Raw genomic sequence first — 16,019 nt, 5'->3', positions numbered from 1 at the left:
CCAAGGCATCATGGAGCTGAGATATAAACCCATGGAGAGAAATGGATGGGCCCTGGCCCTCTGGAGTTTGTGACAGAGGCTGAAGCCTGGCAGGGCAGAGTGTGTGCCGAGGGCTGGACAGGGCCCTGTGCCACCCTAGCAGCTCTGGTGGAGCAGTGGGGTTGACCAAGGGCAGGGGACAAAGTGCAGGCCCAGGCTCTGAGTCTGGGACTGGGATTCCCTGGCTTGGCAATCTGACTCTGGAGCCTCTTTTGCATCCCGTCCTGGGAGTGGTAGGGGGTGCACCCTGCTGGCCGTAGGGGGTGGGGAGAGAGCGCCAGGCGTCAGAGAGCCTGCTGCTTCGAGCAGGCCAGACGGCAGGGGATCAGATTTCAGCCCAGCTGTATTTTTGGCTGGATGGGCCGGGGCCCGAGCAGGCAGACGCAGCTGCCCATAGAGGGGCACCCCCTCCCCAGCACACACCACTTCACACTACCCAGATAGGACACCATCCACTCCCCACCCCCCACCCCGCTGCATGCCAAGAGGAGTCAGGCGCTCCTGGGCTACTGAATCCCTTTGGGCTTCTCTGGACTGTTGCTAATTTTCTGTAGTGTCTTCTTGATCCGAAGTGCGGTGAGTCGGGCGGAGGGGTTCGGGTACCAGCACTCCCGCATCATCTGAGCTAAGCCTGAGAGGACCTGGAGGTCAGGAGAGAGATACAGAGGACAGGAGGCAGGGACACGGGTCAGAGAAGATGGGAAGGAGGAGATGAGGGGGATGGCCAGTAATGGGGAACGGACGCAGGAGACAAAGATGAGGGGAGGGAGACGAGAGCGTTGGAAAGGAGAGCAAGAGGAAAGACAAGCAGTGAGAGGGAGAACAGAGGATGACCAAAAGTCAAAAATGGAAGAGGAAGGGAGGAGAGTGAGAAAGGAATGGAGAAAGGCACGGGGGACAGAAAGAGAGAACTCAGATCTTCGGGAGCACCCCAGCCCCCTGGGCAGCGTCTGTGAAACACCTTGCCTCCACCCCTACCTCTGCCAAGATTCACACAAAGGAGCAGAATCTGTAAGCCTGGCGGCTCCCGCATCGCCATCCACAGCCTAACGCTCCAGCGCAGAGGGCAGCCTCTCGCAGCCCCTCCACCAGCCATGGCTGGGCCCCGTGGACTGGGGAAGTTTGAGCAGGGGGAACGGCCCTAAAAATGCATGTGGCCAGGGAGCAACCCATCCCAGGAAGCTCATCAACCCATCCCAGGGCCTAGGATGAGCCGGCCTCACTTCCAGCTCCTGAAAGAGTGTAGGTGTGTGTACAGGAATGCATACATGTGGCTTTTTGTGGATATGTATGTTGTACAGAAATGTATGTCTATGTATACATACCTGTATCAGGTATATAATATATTCATTCTTTCCATAAATATTAGCACTCATTGTGAGCCAGGTGTTATGATAGGTAACAGGGATATAAGGGTGAGCAAAAGACACGTCCTTCGTCCTCATGGGGCCAACAGTCTGGCATATATGCGCATGTGTATGCATCTGTGACTGCATGTTCAGAAGGATATGTATGCTTGTATGTGTTGATAGACGTGTGTGTGTCTTTGTATAAGCATGTAAAGTGTTTTGAGAAAAAACAAAGGCAAACAACAGCAACAAAAATACCACAGTGGCCAGGTGTGGAGGTTCACACCTATAATCCCAACACTTTGGGAGGCTGAGGCAGGAGGATCACTTGAGCCCAAGAGTTTGAGATAAGCTTGAGCAATATAAAAGTCTTTGTCCCTACAAAAAAATTTAAAAATCAGCCAGGTGTGGTGGCGTGCACTACACCTCGCTGCTGGAGAGGCTGAGGCAGGAGGACTGGCTGAGCCTGGGAGTTTGAGGTTACAGTGAGCTGTGCTTGTGCCACTGCACTCCAGCCTGGGTGACAAGAGCAAACAAAACCCTGTCTCTAAAACACACACACACAGCCACAGAGAGCCTCTGACTTTTCACAGGGAAGGTGAAGGTTCTTAAAATCCCAGAATGACCAGAGGGCCCTGGGGACGGAGAGCATGGGCCAGAGTTGAAAGAGGGAGTACTGAGAGAAGTGCCCTAACCAGGACACCCAGTGTCTATCTGAGATGAAGCAGAGGCCTCAGACACAGCTTCCTGGGCCCAGAAATCCCTGCTGTGATCCACCACCCCACGCCACCCTAGTCCCAGCAGAGGCCTCACCGGGTCTGCAGCCAGCCGGTTAGGGATGGTGGGAGTCTGCTGATCCACACACACCACCTTCTTCATGTCCTCAAAGCTGGGGTCATTGGGCACCACATCATAGAAGGGTGGTCTATAGTCCTCCACGATGCCTGGAAATAAAGGATGGATGAGACAGCCGGGCGCGGTGGCTCAAGCCTGTAATCCCAACACTTTGGGAGGCCGAGGCGGGTGGATCGCAAGGTCAAGAGATCGAGACCATCCTGGTCAACATGGTGAAACCCCGTCTCTACTAAAAATACTAAAAATTAGCTGGGCATGGTGGCGCATGCCTGTAATCCCAGCTACTCAGGAGCCTGAGGCAGGAGAATTGCCTGAACCCAGGAGGCGGAGGTTGAGGTGAGCCGAGATCGCGCCATTGCACTCCAGCCTGGGTAACAAGAGCGAAACTCCGTCTCAAAAAAAAAAAAAAAAAAAAAAGGATGGAATGATGGAATGAGACAATCACTCAGAACCACAAGGAGGCCCAATATCACCCAGAGGAGAGCCTTGCCCACCCTCCATCCCAAGGGCCAGAAAGCAGTGGCCTGGGCATGCTACCACTGAGAAGGACACTATAATGTAATAAATGTGTTTTTTTTTTTTTAGACGGAATTTCGCTCTTGTTGCCCAAGCTAGGGTGCAATGGCACAATCTCAGCTCACTGTAACCTCTGCCTCTTGGGTTCAAGTGATTCTCCTGCCTCAGCCTCCTGAGTGACTGGGACTTCAGGTGTGTGCCACCACACCTGGCTAATTTTTTTGTATTTTTAGTAGAAACGGGGTTTCACCATGTTAACCAGGCTGGTCTCAAACTCCTAACCTCAGGTGATCTGCCTGCCTCAGCCTCCCAACGTGCAGGAATTACAGCTGTGAGCCACCATGTCCGGCCATAAATGTATTTCTCACTAGTGTTAATGACCGCCATTCGTTTTGCACTTGGCGTGTGCCAGGCATCATGCTGTAAACACTACACACATCGTCCTGTTTGTCCTCACCTCAGCTCTGTGGGGTGGGTACTTGTATTACCTCCATTTCACAGATGAAGAAACTGATGCTCAGAGAAGTGGGCCCAAGGCCCCACAGCAGAGGCGACACTCAAACCCATCTGGGATTCCGAGGCCAGTCTTGTTTTAGTCTTGCCTCAGCTGCCTTCTACCCCATGCCCGGGACTGCACCCAGGCCCCAACTATCACACATGCCTGATAATAATAACACCGAATGTTTACTGAGCACTGTGTGCCAGGCGCTGTCCTAAGAGCTCTGCATGAAATCCTCACAGCAGCCCTATGAGGTAAGTAATACTATTAGCTCCACTTTATACGCCAAGAAAGTACGGCCAGAGAGTTGAAGAAACTTGTCTAAGACCAACAGATAGTAAGTCACAGGGCTAGGACTTTAGCCCAGAAAGTCTGACAGCAAAGCATGTGCTCTTGACCTCCGAGCTGCGCCTATTTTTACCCAGGTCCACGTAACATCACCACGGCCTCTGCTGACCCCTGCAGTCAGCACCAGCCCCTTCCTCTTGGTTTCCCAAGTTCACAGTCTTTAGTAGGAGCTTTCTGAAAATAATGCCTGTGGAGCTGCAGGCATCCGCGTGCGCCATCCTGTTTCCCAGCCCGAGGCTGCAGGCCATGGCCACACAGGCTACAACCTCGATAGGGCCTTCGCCAGCTGTTCTCCCCATGGCCAGCTTCCAGGCCGGCCCCTGTGCCGCTCGCGCCCTAATCAGTGCTGCACAGAGGCCTGAGTGTGTCTAATGGGCCTTTAATCAGGGCCGGGGCTGACACCAGATTACAGTGTTTATAATGTGCCGCAATTCCGTGTGGGGCTGACGGAGCTTCCCCCTCCGCCCCAGGAGCCTGCAGGCAGCCTCCTCCCAGCCTTCCCTTTCTGGCCTGCCGCCGGGTCCAAGGGGCCTTGGCTTCTTCCAGGTTCCCCTTTCCCCCGACTCCAGCCTCCTTAGAGCCCACTCTGGCAGTTCATGCCCAGAGTCTTAAGGAATCTAGGCTGGGTACGATGGCTCATGCCTGTAAGCCCAGCACTTTGGGAGGCTGAGGCGGGCGAATCACCTGAGGTCAGGCGTTCAAGACCAGCCTGACCAACATGGAGAAACCCTGTCTCTACCAAAACTACAAAATTAGCTGGGCGTGGTGGTACATGCCTGTAATCCCAGCTACTCGGGAGGCTGAGACAGGAGAACCGCTTGAACTTGGGAGGTGGAGGTTGCAGTGAGCGGGGATCGCACCATTGCATTCCAGCCTGGGCAACAAAAGTGAAACTCCACCTCAAAAAAAAAAAAAAAAAAAAAAACGCATCTAAGCCCCTTGTGAGTCTCCCCAAGGGACTGGTGACACCACAGCCTCTGTTTTCAGTTGATGACCACCGAAGACAAATGAAGTCTGGCATGGGGCTGGCTCCTGGTAGATGCTCAGGAAATGAGGACATCCTTGTCCCCAAGAAGCGGGGCTCCAGCCATATCCTAAGGATTGTCCCCAACCTGTCAGGACTCCTGGAAGTCTCCTACCGTGGACAGCCTCCTCAAAGGCTGACAGTGTTCCCACCAGTCTGCACAACCCACCCATCCTCCACCCACCTCAGGGCTGAGAGAGCACTGACCACAGGGCTGCCCAGGGCAGGTCCCTCAACTGGCCGAAACCCTCTAAGTCAGAGTCCCCCATGACAACCCACAGTAACAACGAGGCCGCAATCAGCAGGCAGCGCAGGCACTCAAGTACATGCATTGTGTGCCTGAGGAAATCAAGGACCAGAGGTTAAGTGCACACAGTGAGGACGAGCACTGGCCCCGGGGCAGACTGCCCCTGATGCTGCCTCAAGCCAGCTGTCATTCTGTGCCCCCGTCACTCAGCTGTAAAATGGGCACAATACAATGTCAGACACTTATTCTATCTATAACAATAATGGCCACTAATATTTAGCTCTAGATATTGTTCTTAATACTTAGATTATCTTAACAACTGGAAGTTATTTTTATTCTAATTTTATTTATTTATTTATTTATTTATTTTTGAGACAGGGTCTCACTCTGTCACACAGACCGGAGTGCAGTGGCATGATCTCGGCTCACTGCAATCTCTGCCTCCGGGGTTCAAGTGATTCTCCTGCCTCAGCCTCCTGAGTAGCTGAGATTACAGGCATGCACCACCACACCTGGCTAATTTTTGTATTTTTAGTACAGACGGGGCTTTCACCGTGTTGGCCAGGCTGGTCTTGAACTCCTGATCTCAGGTGACCTGCCCACCTCAGCCTGACAAAGTCCTGGGATTACAGGTATGAGCCACCACACCTGGCCTTATTTTCATTTTACAAATGAGGAAACTGAGGCACAGAGAGGCCAAGTAACCTGTCCACAAACATGGCAAAATCAGGAATAGAACCCAGGAAGTCTGATTCCAAGCCTATGCTCTTAGCCTCTAAGCAATACCATCATTGCCTTGCCCATACCGAAGAATTAAATAAGCCAGGAACCATGGCTCACGCCTGTAATCCCAACACTTTGGGAGGCTGAGAAGGGCGGATCACCTGAGGTCAGGAGCTCAAGACCAGCCTGGCCAACATGGTGAAACCCTGTCTCTACTAAAAATATTTAAAAATTATCCGGGCATGGTGGTGGGTGCCTGTAATCCTAGCTACTCAGGAGGCCGAGGCAGGAGAATTGCTTGAACCCAGGAGACAGAGGTTGCAGTGAGCCAACTCGGTGCCACTGCATTCCAGCTTCAGGGACAGAGTGAGACTCCGTCTCAGAAAAAAAGAATTAAATAAGATAATACCATGTAAAGGATATAGCATGGCATCTGGCACATATTTAAGCTCAATCAATATTAGCTGCTATTAATACTTCTTTTATTACGTACTCAAGATTTCACAGCCAGACTCACAGACTCCATTCTTTTTTAAGGTTTATACCTTAAGAGGTCACTCAGCTGAACTAGCCGGTGGGCAGCATGGAAGGGGTGCCAGGAGGTCTGGCTGTAAACATCCCAGGCCCTGGGCACTGGCCATAGCAGGCAGCCGATTGCCCTTTTCCTACCCAGTGCAGGGTGGGCCCTCACCGTTCACGATGGTCCGGCGGGTGATCTCCCACAGCACCAGGCCAAAGGCCCAGATGTCAGTCCACTTGTAGGACTCAAAGCAGTCCGTGCGGATCCTCTCGTCTAGCACCTCGGGCGCCATGTACCGCTTGGTGCCCACTCTCGGGTTGTTGCCGATGTCCAGATAATCGCTGCCCTGCGAGTGCATCACAGCCAGGCCTGTGGGGATGAGGCCTGTCACTCCTGCCCCTCTCCTGAGCCTGGGGTCCAGGGGGCAGGCAAGGTGGGGACAGAGAGGGGCAGGCAGATGGAGACCTACAGGGAGATGGGCCGGAAGACAGGGGCCGCAGAGAGAACCCCCGCCTCAGGTACTCTTTGCTTGTGTAGCACTCTCTAGGTCCCCAAGAACCCAGCGAGATGTGAGTGGGCAAGGCAGGCATTATGATACCCACTTCACGGAGCAGACCCGGAGGCCGGTGACAGGGAGAGATGCAGTTGGTGAAGCCAGGAAGAGAACCCCGGTTCCCGGCTCCTGCCTCCTTTCTCCCAACTCCTGGAGCCAGGATGGTATGATGGAAGGAGTCTGGGTTTGAAAAGGGTATTCAGATAACTCGTGGGGTCTTGTAGAGGAGAACTGAGACAACACGCACCTCTAAGTTTTCAAGCGCCAATCATGGTCACCGCCATGGTCACAGGCAAAGGAGAGGAGAGCGCGCGAGCCCCGCCCGCCTGCGAAGGACCCGCCCCCGCCCCGCCCGGCTCACCCAGGTCGGCGATGCAACACTGCAGGTTGCTCTTGACCAGCACGTTGCGGCTCTTGAAGTCGCGGTGGGCGATGGCCGGTTTGCCCTGTGTACCGAAGATCTCTACGTGCAGGTGCGCCAGGCCGCAGGCCGCGGACGTAGCTAGCCTCAGAGCCAGATGGGGCTCCAGCGTCTGTCTCTGCAGGAAGTCGTAGAGAGAGCCGTGCTCGTGGTAGTGAGTGATGAGCCACAGCTGCGTGCTCGAGTTGCGGGAGGTCATGTCCGAGGCGATGAAGCCTGTGCCCAGAAGGGTCGGGTGACTCAGCCAAGGGGCTGGGGCAGAGGGAGACTGGAGTGGTCAGGGTCAGGGTGGGGTTGGGGGAGAGGGAATTGGCTGGGTCACTGCTAAGCTAGGTCGGGTGGGGGGTTGATGTGGCTTAGGTCAGAGACAGAGCTGGAGTCAGAGGTTGGGTCTGGACCTGGCACAGTGGCTTACACCTGTAATCCCATCACTTTGGGAGGCTGAGGCAGGAGGATTGCTTGAGCCCAGGAATTTGAGACCAGCTTGGGCAACATAAGAAGACCTCATCTCTACAAAAAAAAAAAGTTAGCTGGGCATGGTGGCACATGCCTGTTGTCCCAGCTACTCAGGAGGCTGAAGTGGGAGGATTGCTTGAGCTCAAGAGATTGAAGCTGCTGCAGTGAGACTGAGCCACTGCATTCCAGCCTGGGTGACAGAGCAAGACCCTGTCTTTAAAAAAAAAAAAAAAAAAAAAAAAAAAAAAGGCCGGTCGCAGTGGCTCAAGCTTGTAATCCCAGCACCTTGGGAGGTCGAGGTAGGCAGATCATGAGGTCAAGAAATTGAGACCATCCTGGCTAAGAGGGTGAAACCCTGTCTCTACTAAAAATACAAAACTTAGCTGGGCGTGGTGGCGAGCGCCTATAGTCCCAATTACTTGGGAGGCTGAGAGGAGAATCGTTTGAACCTGGGAGGTGGAGGGTGCAGTGAGCCGAGATTGTGCCACTGCACTCCAGCCAGGGTACAGAGCAAGACTCCATCTCAAAAAAAAAAAAAAAGAAGGTTGGGGCTGCAGGTGGGCTGGGAGTCCTTCAGGGTTCTGTTGATGTCTGGAGGTCTGGGAACTCCAACCCAGGAGAATGAAGCCCCAGGCCTTGCACAGCCGGCCCTTCCCTTGCCTAGGATGTTGTCGTGTCTGAGCAGCACTGTGTTGTAGATCTCGGTCTCCCGGAACCAGGACTGTTCATCCCTCGAGGAGAAGATCTTGACGGCTACACTCTCACCATGCCACAAGCCCCGCCACACCTCACCATAGCGGCCTTTTCCTGGTGGCCAGAGGGGAAGGCGAGGGTCACACACTGGCACACAGTCCCGAAACAGTCACCCATCTTAACGCTGTGCTGCCTCCCTCCCCCACCCCACCCACCGAAACCCCGACCCTTGGGTTTAACTTAATCCAGACCCAGGGGCAGGCCATCCCCTGCTGCCTCTCGCTCCACCCTGGCTCCTGCAGAAAGAACCTCTCCCTGGCCCATCTCCAGCCCACTCCCTGCCCAGCAGAATTCCAATTCTGACCCAGGCCTGGCACCACCTGTGATTCCGGAAGCAATCACCCCTCCAGGCTCATGGGAGCCCTTGTCCTCATCCACCAGGCTCACCCACTGCTCACCCACACACTCCACCAGGGCAACCTGCCGTGCCACTGTCCTCTGCACCAGGAAGGGGAGCCCCGAGCCACTCCCTGTGGTGCAGTCACTGTCCAGGAGGTCCTGGGGGTACGGAGAGGCCACTGAGAGGCTGCCCCCGCCAGCCAAAGCCCCCTTCTCCATCCGTGACCTGGGAGCTGCTGCTGGGTCACTGCAAGCTCCTCACTCACCCAGCTCCCCACCGGTTCTAATCTCTGGGCGACTTCTCTGATTCTGCAGTTCCTATCTGCCCCCCTCCACCCTGTGTCCCCGGTCCCAGGGCCATACCCCCAGCATGCTGTCCTCCTGCTCGGGCGCTTTCAGGATGAGACTGGACTCTCCCAGCTCTCTGTGCAGGCAGCGCTGCTTCTCCTGCCTCCGCCGGACATGCCACAGGCCCAGGACACCCAGGACCACCAGGACCAGCAAGGCCAGCACGGGGCCCAGGATCAGGGGCAACTGGCCATCTGTTCCCGGCTGCTCTGAAGGAGTTTGGGTGGCTAGAGGAGGGGGAACTGAGGCTCAGCTTCCACTAGGTCAGCTCCCCGCACCTCGGGCCAGACCACTCTGCCAGTTAGATCCCAGAGTTCTGCCCCCCACCCCCCGCCTCTTTATTGGCCAGAGCAGGTGAGGGAAGAAGGGCAGGAAGGGCAGGGGCCGAGAAGACGGGGAGGGAGTGCTGGGGCAGCTGGACGTACCCTCCAGCACCAGGGACACGTTGTGGTTGCAGAGGTGGCTGTCGCAGCAGTAGTGGTTGACGAACTCGGTGGGGCGCCCCCGGCAGAGCTCCCTGTGCAAGTTCCCGCAGCCCCGATGTTCCTGGGGGTGCCTGCCCTCCTCCCGCACCAGCACCACTGTGCACCAGGCACCCTGGCAGGTAGGCCCCCTGCAATGTGGGTTCTTACATGTGCAGGTCACCAGCGGGCCCCGAGAGGGCTTCACAGGGTTGCCTGGAAGACACACTGGAAGCTCAGGCACTCTGGGCCCAGCTCCCCAGGCTGAGCCCCACATCCACTTCTGTCCCATTGACCCTCTCATCTGACCCCTCAGACAAACCCCTCGAAGCTTTGGTCCCTTGCTTCCATCCTCTGTCATCCTTCCTTCCCTCAGAGCCCTAACCGCGGGGCAGCTGGCTTCTGTCCCCTCCTGGCTTCTGTCCCCTCCTGGCTTCTGTCCCCTCCTGGCTTCTGTCCCCTCCTGGCCCCTAGGTCCTCCTCCCCCAGCTCTAGGCTGCGCTGGGCCCCCAGCCCCAGCCCTGAGAGTTCTCCCAAGTGTGGCCTGCCAACACCCAATCTCCCTCCACCCCACATTTAGGCTCCCTGCCTAGCCTGACAGAGCCCCGCCTGCAGGTCTGGACCAAGAGGAGAGCAAAGGAGGGCTGGGGTAGCTGGGGGCTGAGTCTGATGGAGCCTCACTGTCCCCCACCTTCCAGTCAAGCTCCTAAGTTCTCCCCAGCTTCTCAAGTTCAGCCCCAGCCAGAGCTGATCTAGGCCCAGATAGCCCTTTCTCGATCCAGGTTCCTGTTTCCTAACTGCTCCCGCAGTACTTACCCTGGGCCACCAAGGCCATCAGCAGCATCAGAAGGTATCTCCTGGGGGAGCCCAGGGTCATGGTCCCTGCAGAGAGGAGCAAGAGAAGTGGAGTAAGAGCTGCAAAATGTGACAGCCGCCGGGCCGTGGCTCCCTCCCACCCGGAGGAAATCACAGAGAGGTTTTTTTTGGAGGGGAGGCAGGGAGGCCGCCTCCCTACTCCCTGACGCCTGGCTTTGGGGCGGGGCCTGCAGGGGAAGTCCTGGTTCACTTCCCCATGGAAACCATCCTGTTAGAGGTGAAGGGTGGAGAGCCATGTTTAAGTGACTGAGAGCTTGGGGGAACCCTAGCTCTGCACCCCTGCTGCGGAGCTCAGACTGGAGGCAGGTTGGGAGGGCCGCAGGGAGCGCCCAGTTGGGGTAGAAGGAGCATCTCTCCAGCAGCTCCCCTTCTGTTCTGTGTCCCTTGCCCACCCCCTCACAGCCTCCACCCCTGTCTACCCTTTCCCAGTGCCCCCCCCCCCCAGCCCTGGCTGCCTCCAACATAAACAGCCTCCTGTCTTCACTTCCTGCCATTCAGGGTCCTGCCAAGCCAGGAACAGGAATCAAGATTGTTTAGATTGGGGTCTGGATAGACCAGACAGGAGTCACGCACAGCAGTGAACTGAGGGCATATTTTTGGGATGGGCTGCAGCAGCCACAAGGTCTGGAGGGGCTACTTAAATACTTAGTTCCCTGATTCCCTTAGTTGCTTGTGCCTGGGACACCCACATGACAGAATTCTAGGTAGACATCTTGTGAATTACAAATTCCAGCTCCTTGTTTTCACAGAAGAGAGGATTAAGGCCCATACAGGGAAGACTTGTCCCAGGTCAGACAGGACTCACTGGCACCAGCAGGAGTACAACCCAGGTTTCCAGACTCCTAGTCCAGTGCTCTTTCCGCTCCATCCCTACCCAGTGCTGGCAGCCCATGTCTGAACCCTCGGGGTTGTGACGACCATGCAAAGCTTGGACGGCGCAGGGTCATGCCACATGTAGAGGAACCTCTCTGCAGCCTCACCGGAGCATAAGCTGTCTGAGCCGTTCGCTGGCCCCCTTCTCTCTCCTTGCCATCTAGAAAAGGGTGGGGGAGGCCCAGTGTTGTGGCAGGGGAAGTGAAACACACTTAGACACTGAATGTTTGACCTCCTATGGCTGATTAGGGTTGAATTTTCCAGAAGTTTGGCGGAGAGTGCTGTCGGGAGTAATTCTGGTCTAGGATAGTCCCCAATCCAGGTCCCACACCAACTAGTGCTTCTGAAGCCACCCAGTCTTCATTTCTCCAAGGTTTAGAACCAGAAGATATGGGCTAAAGCTGCAGCAAGAAGGACCCTGGTCAGACAGCAGCAAGAACTTTCTGAATGGTGGAGCATGTGCAGGTGTGTGTGTCTGGGGACTGGATCCTCAGGCAGGGCACGAGGGAGGGAGACTGTCCTTTGGCATGACATGGTGAGGCTGGTAGGGCTGGACATATGGCCACCGAGGCTTCAGAAGGCCCATAGTTTACGAATGGTGCCAAATGAAGACCCAGGACTCTGAGGCGCCAAGGGCAGTATGGCTGGGGGTGGGGTAGGGGGGCTTCTTGGGGCTCTCTAGCTGGTGGCAGCTCCGGCCTTCCTGCCTGGGCTTCCTCTGCCCCAGAGGCCCAGGCTGGGAAAGGAAACAGAGCGCTGGGCTGCTGCAGCTGTGTCCCCAGCCTCTGCCTGACCTCCTGCCTCTTGCCCCTCCCGCAGCCAGTGAGGACTCTGGTGAGCACTGTGCAGCGGACTGGAGGTGGGATGGGATGGAGAGAGCGCCCCAGAGGAGCTGAGTCTGCTCACTGCGGCGCTAGCAGCAAGCTATCCTTGGCGGCCTGTGCTAGCCCAGGAAGCTGCAAAGGAGAGGGTTTGAGGTGGGAAGAAAAAGTGGCTAGCAATAAGGCTGCAATCCGGCATCCCTCTAGGACCCTCTGTCCGTACTTCTGCTTCTCTGATGACCATGCCCCTGTCCACCCTCCTTCTATGTTATCACACATCAGAATCACCTTAAGTTCTCAATTAGAAGAGCACATTCACTGGTCTCACCCTCACTCCAGATTCTGATTCAGTCCTGGAACCAGCAAGAAACACACACTTTTAAAGGAGTTCCCCAGGGAGTTCTGCTCCATTTGTGTGGGCACCACTCCTTGAGAAATGGATCCTGCACAACGCGAAGCCTGGTTCCTCTGCTTTCATTGTGCTGTGCAGAGCCCTGCTGGGTGAGTGGGAGTGGGATGCAGTGGGACGGGACACTCACTCCCACCCAGGAACCTCCCCATCTCCTAGAGGAGAAGGGACAGCAGAGGCTAAACACCAAAGCCGGGACTTGGTGGCGCTGTGGAGTGAGGCTTGGCTGCGTCCGCAGAACCCATCTACGGTCTAATCCTGGGAATGTGATGGAGTCAAATTGGGACTGTCCAATGTTTAACTGGGCCCAGTGTGAGGTCAAGTACGGGAGGATGCTGAGTCCTGACCAGTCCAAACTCAGAGCTGACCCTGTGCAATCTGCCCTGAAACCTGACCGTAGCACAAACAGATTCCTGGAGTCTGGCGGGATCCTTTCGCTTCTAAGCAAAACTTTGAGAAAAATCTCCTGCTGACAGAAGCATCACTGTTTTTGGCCAGAAATTACAAACGTTAAACTAATTTCAAACATTAGCTAAACACCATGAAATAATAATAACAGTTAACCTTCTCTGAATACTAATTATATGCTAAGTACTGAACTTTTCATGGTTTATCTGATTTAATCATTGCAACAATCCAATGGGTAAAATTGAGGCTCGAAGATGTTAAGTCTCTTGCCTAGTCACCAAGCATGTCTTAATAAACTTGAATTGCTGATAATAAATCTTTCCTCGGTCGTTATTCCTCCAATTGTCTGGAGTTAGATGAATCCCTCCAAGGAAGAAAAAGATGTGGGTTTTGGTGGACATATACAAATTGCCACTGCTGTTGTTATGAGCGGATGCCCTACTCAGATTTGTTTAAATGCAGACAGTGTTTTTGTTTGTTTTTAATTTTTTTTGAGACAGGGTTTTGCTCAGTCGCCCAGGCTGGACTGCAATGGTATAATCATAGCTCACTGCAGCCTTGAACTCCTGGGCTCAAGTGATCCTCCCACCTCAGCCTCCCAGGTTGCTAGGACTACAGGGGCGCAGCACCACGCCCAGATAATTTTTTAATTTTTAGGCTGGGCATAGTGGCTCACACCTGTAATCCAAGGCTTTTGGAGGCCAAGGCAGGCAGATCACCTGAGGTTGGGAGTTCAAGACCAGCCTGACCAACATGGTGAAACCCCATCTTTAAAAAAAAAATTTTTAGCCGGGCGCGGTGGCTCACGCCTGTAATCCCAGCACTTTGGGAGGCTGAGGCGGGTGGATCACGAGGTCAAGAGATCGAGACCATCCTGGTCAACATGGTGAAACCCCGTCTCTACTAAAAATACAAAAAATTAGCTGGGCATGGTGGCGCGTGCCTGTAATCCCAGCTACTCAGGAGGCTGAGACAGGAGAATTGCCTGAACCCAGGAGGCGGAGGTTGCGGTGAGCCGAGATCGTGCCATTGCACTCCAGCCTGGGTAACAAGAGCGAGACTCTTGTCTCAAAAAAAAAAAAAAAAAAGAAAGAAAAAAATTTTTTTTTTTTTTAGTAGAGACAGGGTCCCACTATGTTGCCCCAGGCAACAAAGGTGGTGTTGCTGCCTAGAAATCATCTGATTGCCATAGGCTTAGTCAAAGTTTGAGCCTCAGGTGGGGAGAGCCGGAGTAGTGGTATGCCTGAAAGTTGCTTATCCACCTTTTTCTCCCCAGCACACCTGAAGGACCCACTCCCATCAACGGCAGTGGCTCAGCACAGCAGTGATTGTCACAGGGCTGGAGAAGCACCATGTCAAGCAGAAGCTTCTGGGCACTTCAGTAGACCTTATCCCAACAGCAGAGGACCAGACCCAGCTGTTCATATTGGGTTTCCCTCACAATTCATCTATGTGATTTATTAGCCCCTCACAGCGGGGTGATGCAGCAGAACAAGCCTGGAGTTTCAGGTCTCAGGCAGACCACGGAGGCAGCACAGTATAGCACAGAGGTTAGGGTGTGGGCTCTGGATCATGGGGACCTAGGTTCGAGTCCTGCCACTTAGAGGTATGAGATTTGAGACAAGTTACTTAAACTTTCTGAGGCTTAGGCTTCCCACCATATGTAAAATGGGAATAATAACAGTGTTATCTCATAGGTAAAATGTAGTAAAATTATTCAGCAGAGTACTAAGTAGTATACAGTAAGCACTTAAATGCTCTCAAGACCCCAACCATGCCATTTACCCCACTATCCAAGGAGCTTTGGAGAAGTTATTCAAGTCTGTTTCCTTTTCTGTAGGATGGGTATAGTAATCCCTTTTCCACTAGGTTGTAGCCAGGATTACATGAGAAAAACCATATCTAAGTGTTTACTTAGTAAGTAATCAGTCAATGGTAGCTATTTCTAACAAACCAATGAAATGGGAGGACAGGAGAGAGGACAGGTATTAGGACAGACCCTGACTCAGCCAGCAGGTGCCCATCAATAGAGAGGGTGAGAGCAATTGTCCATGATGCCCCCATCCTTGGAGAAGGAAAGAGGAGCTGGGGCAGCCAGCCCAGCCACGGGTTTCACGGCACTGGCCTCCAGGACAGGTGGAAAATCTGGGGTCCCAGCCTGGAGGGAGACTGGGATCGCCTTTGGCCGGGATCCTGAAGGAAGGCCGTGGCATGGAGATGACCTAAGGATGCAGGGCTGGGGTGAGGCTCGTGGGTTGGAGTGTTAGTGTCAGATTCCTGAAGCAGCAGCTGCAAGGGCTGGTCTGGGAAAGGTGAGCTCTGCGGGGAGGCTCAGCAGCTGTGGAAGCGGGCATTCACCCAGCGGCCTGGCAGGACGTGCGATCCCTTCTATGTGAGTAGAGCAAGACATGAATTCCTCTGCCCATTTTATGGAGAGGGTAGGAGAACAGAGAAGTGAAGTGACTGACGCCAGGTCTCCCGACTAGAGAGCCAAGTTTCTGATTTCCAGTCCGGTCCCGTCCAGCTCCCTCCAAGTCTCAGGTAGGGTCACCGGCAGCTCTGCGCGGTCAGCCAAGGGCAGCTTGCGTTCCTGATGATCTGGGACTGATCCTACCGCGACCACTCTGCGTGGACTCGGGTCCGCCCGAAGGAAGGGCCCACGGAAGCGGGGGTGAGGCCGCCCGCCACCCGGTCCCGCCCGCGGACCTCAACTCACCTCTGGGCCCGCTCTGCGGGTGGCGGGGCGCGAGCCTGCGGCCGGCCGGGGCCACCTCCCCTCCACCGCGCGGCCGCGGTTGCACGGCGAAAGCTGGACGGCGGGCCGGGTCCGGGCGCGGCCCCGGACGGGGCTGGAGCCGGGGAGGGGCTCGCTCCGCGCGGCTGGCGCGGCGGCCTCCCGGGACTGGGAAGGGGGCTGGAGCAAAAATGTTTCTTATTCCAGCGTCTTCCTGCCTGGCTCGGCTCCACCACTCCCTCCTAATAAACCGTTTCCTTATTGCCCAACTCGCTGACTGGCCGCCGCTCACCCCTCGCTGGGGCTGCAGGACCAGGACCCTCCCCCGCGCCGCTCCCAGCCCCCCGGCGCGGCCGCCCCTCCCAGCCGCCCGCAGCTCCTGGATCCGCTGACCCGCGCCCGGAGCCAAGCCTCCCACATCCGCCTCCCCGAGGGGGCGGGCCTTGG

At 55.3% G+C, this 16,019-nt stretch overlaps 1 protein-coding gene across 3 annotated transcripts; it reads right to left on the bottom strand.

Moving 5' to 3' along the window:
- Positions 1-364: 364 nt before the first annotated feature.
- Positions 365-15,897, bottom strand: ACVRL1 (activin A receptor like type 1). Of its 3 annotated transcripts, XM_039471832.2 has the most exons (11): positions 15,555-15,897; positions 12,310-12,374; positions 10,268-10,333; positions 9,416-9,667; positions 9,006-9,217; positions 8,702-8,801; positions 8,211-8,357; positions 7,035-7,310; positions 6,292-6,489; positions 2,202-2,332; positions 365-680 (listed from the first exon to the last, which is right to left on the bottom strand). In XM_039471832.2, exons 3-11 carry the CDS (start codon positions 10,326-10,328, stop codon positions 546-548), a joined length of 1,512 nt encoding a protein of 503 aa, XP_039327766.1. In that variant the 5' UTR covers positions 10,329-10,333; positions 12,310-12,374; positions 15,555-15,897; the 3' UTR covers positions 365-545. The 3 variants fall into 3 exon arrangements, with proteins under 3 accessions (XP_039327766.1, XP_039327764.1, XP_074258759.1); XM_039471830.2 differs by lacking the exon at positions 12,310-12,374 and having other exon boundaries at positions 15,555-15,752; XM_074402658.1 differs by lacking the exon at positions 15,555-15,897 and having other exon boundaries at positions 12,310-13,660.
- Between the last annotated feature and the right edge of the window lie 122 nt (positions 15,898-16,019).

The sequence above is a fragment of the Saimiri boliviensis genome, chromosome 7, assembly GCF_048565385.1.
Source record: "Saimiri boliviensis isolate mSaiBol1 chromosome 7, mSaiBol1.pri, whole genome shotgun sequence".
NCBI classification, from domain to species: Eukaryota; Metazoa; Chordata; class Mammalia; order Primates; family Cebidae; genus Saimiri; species Saimiri boliviensis.
This window is presented reverse-complemented; position numbering and strand designations above follow the sequence as displayed.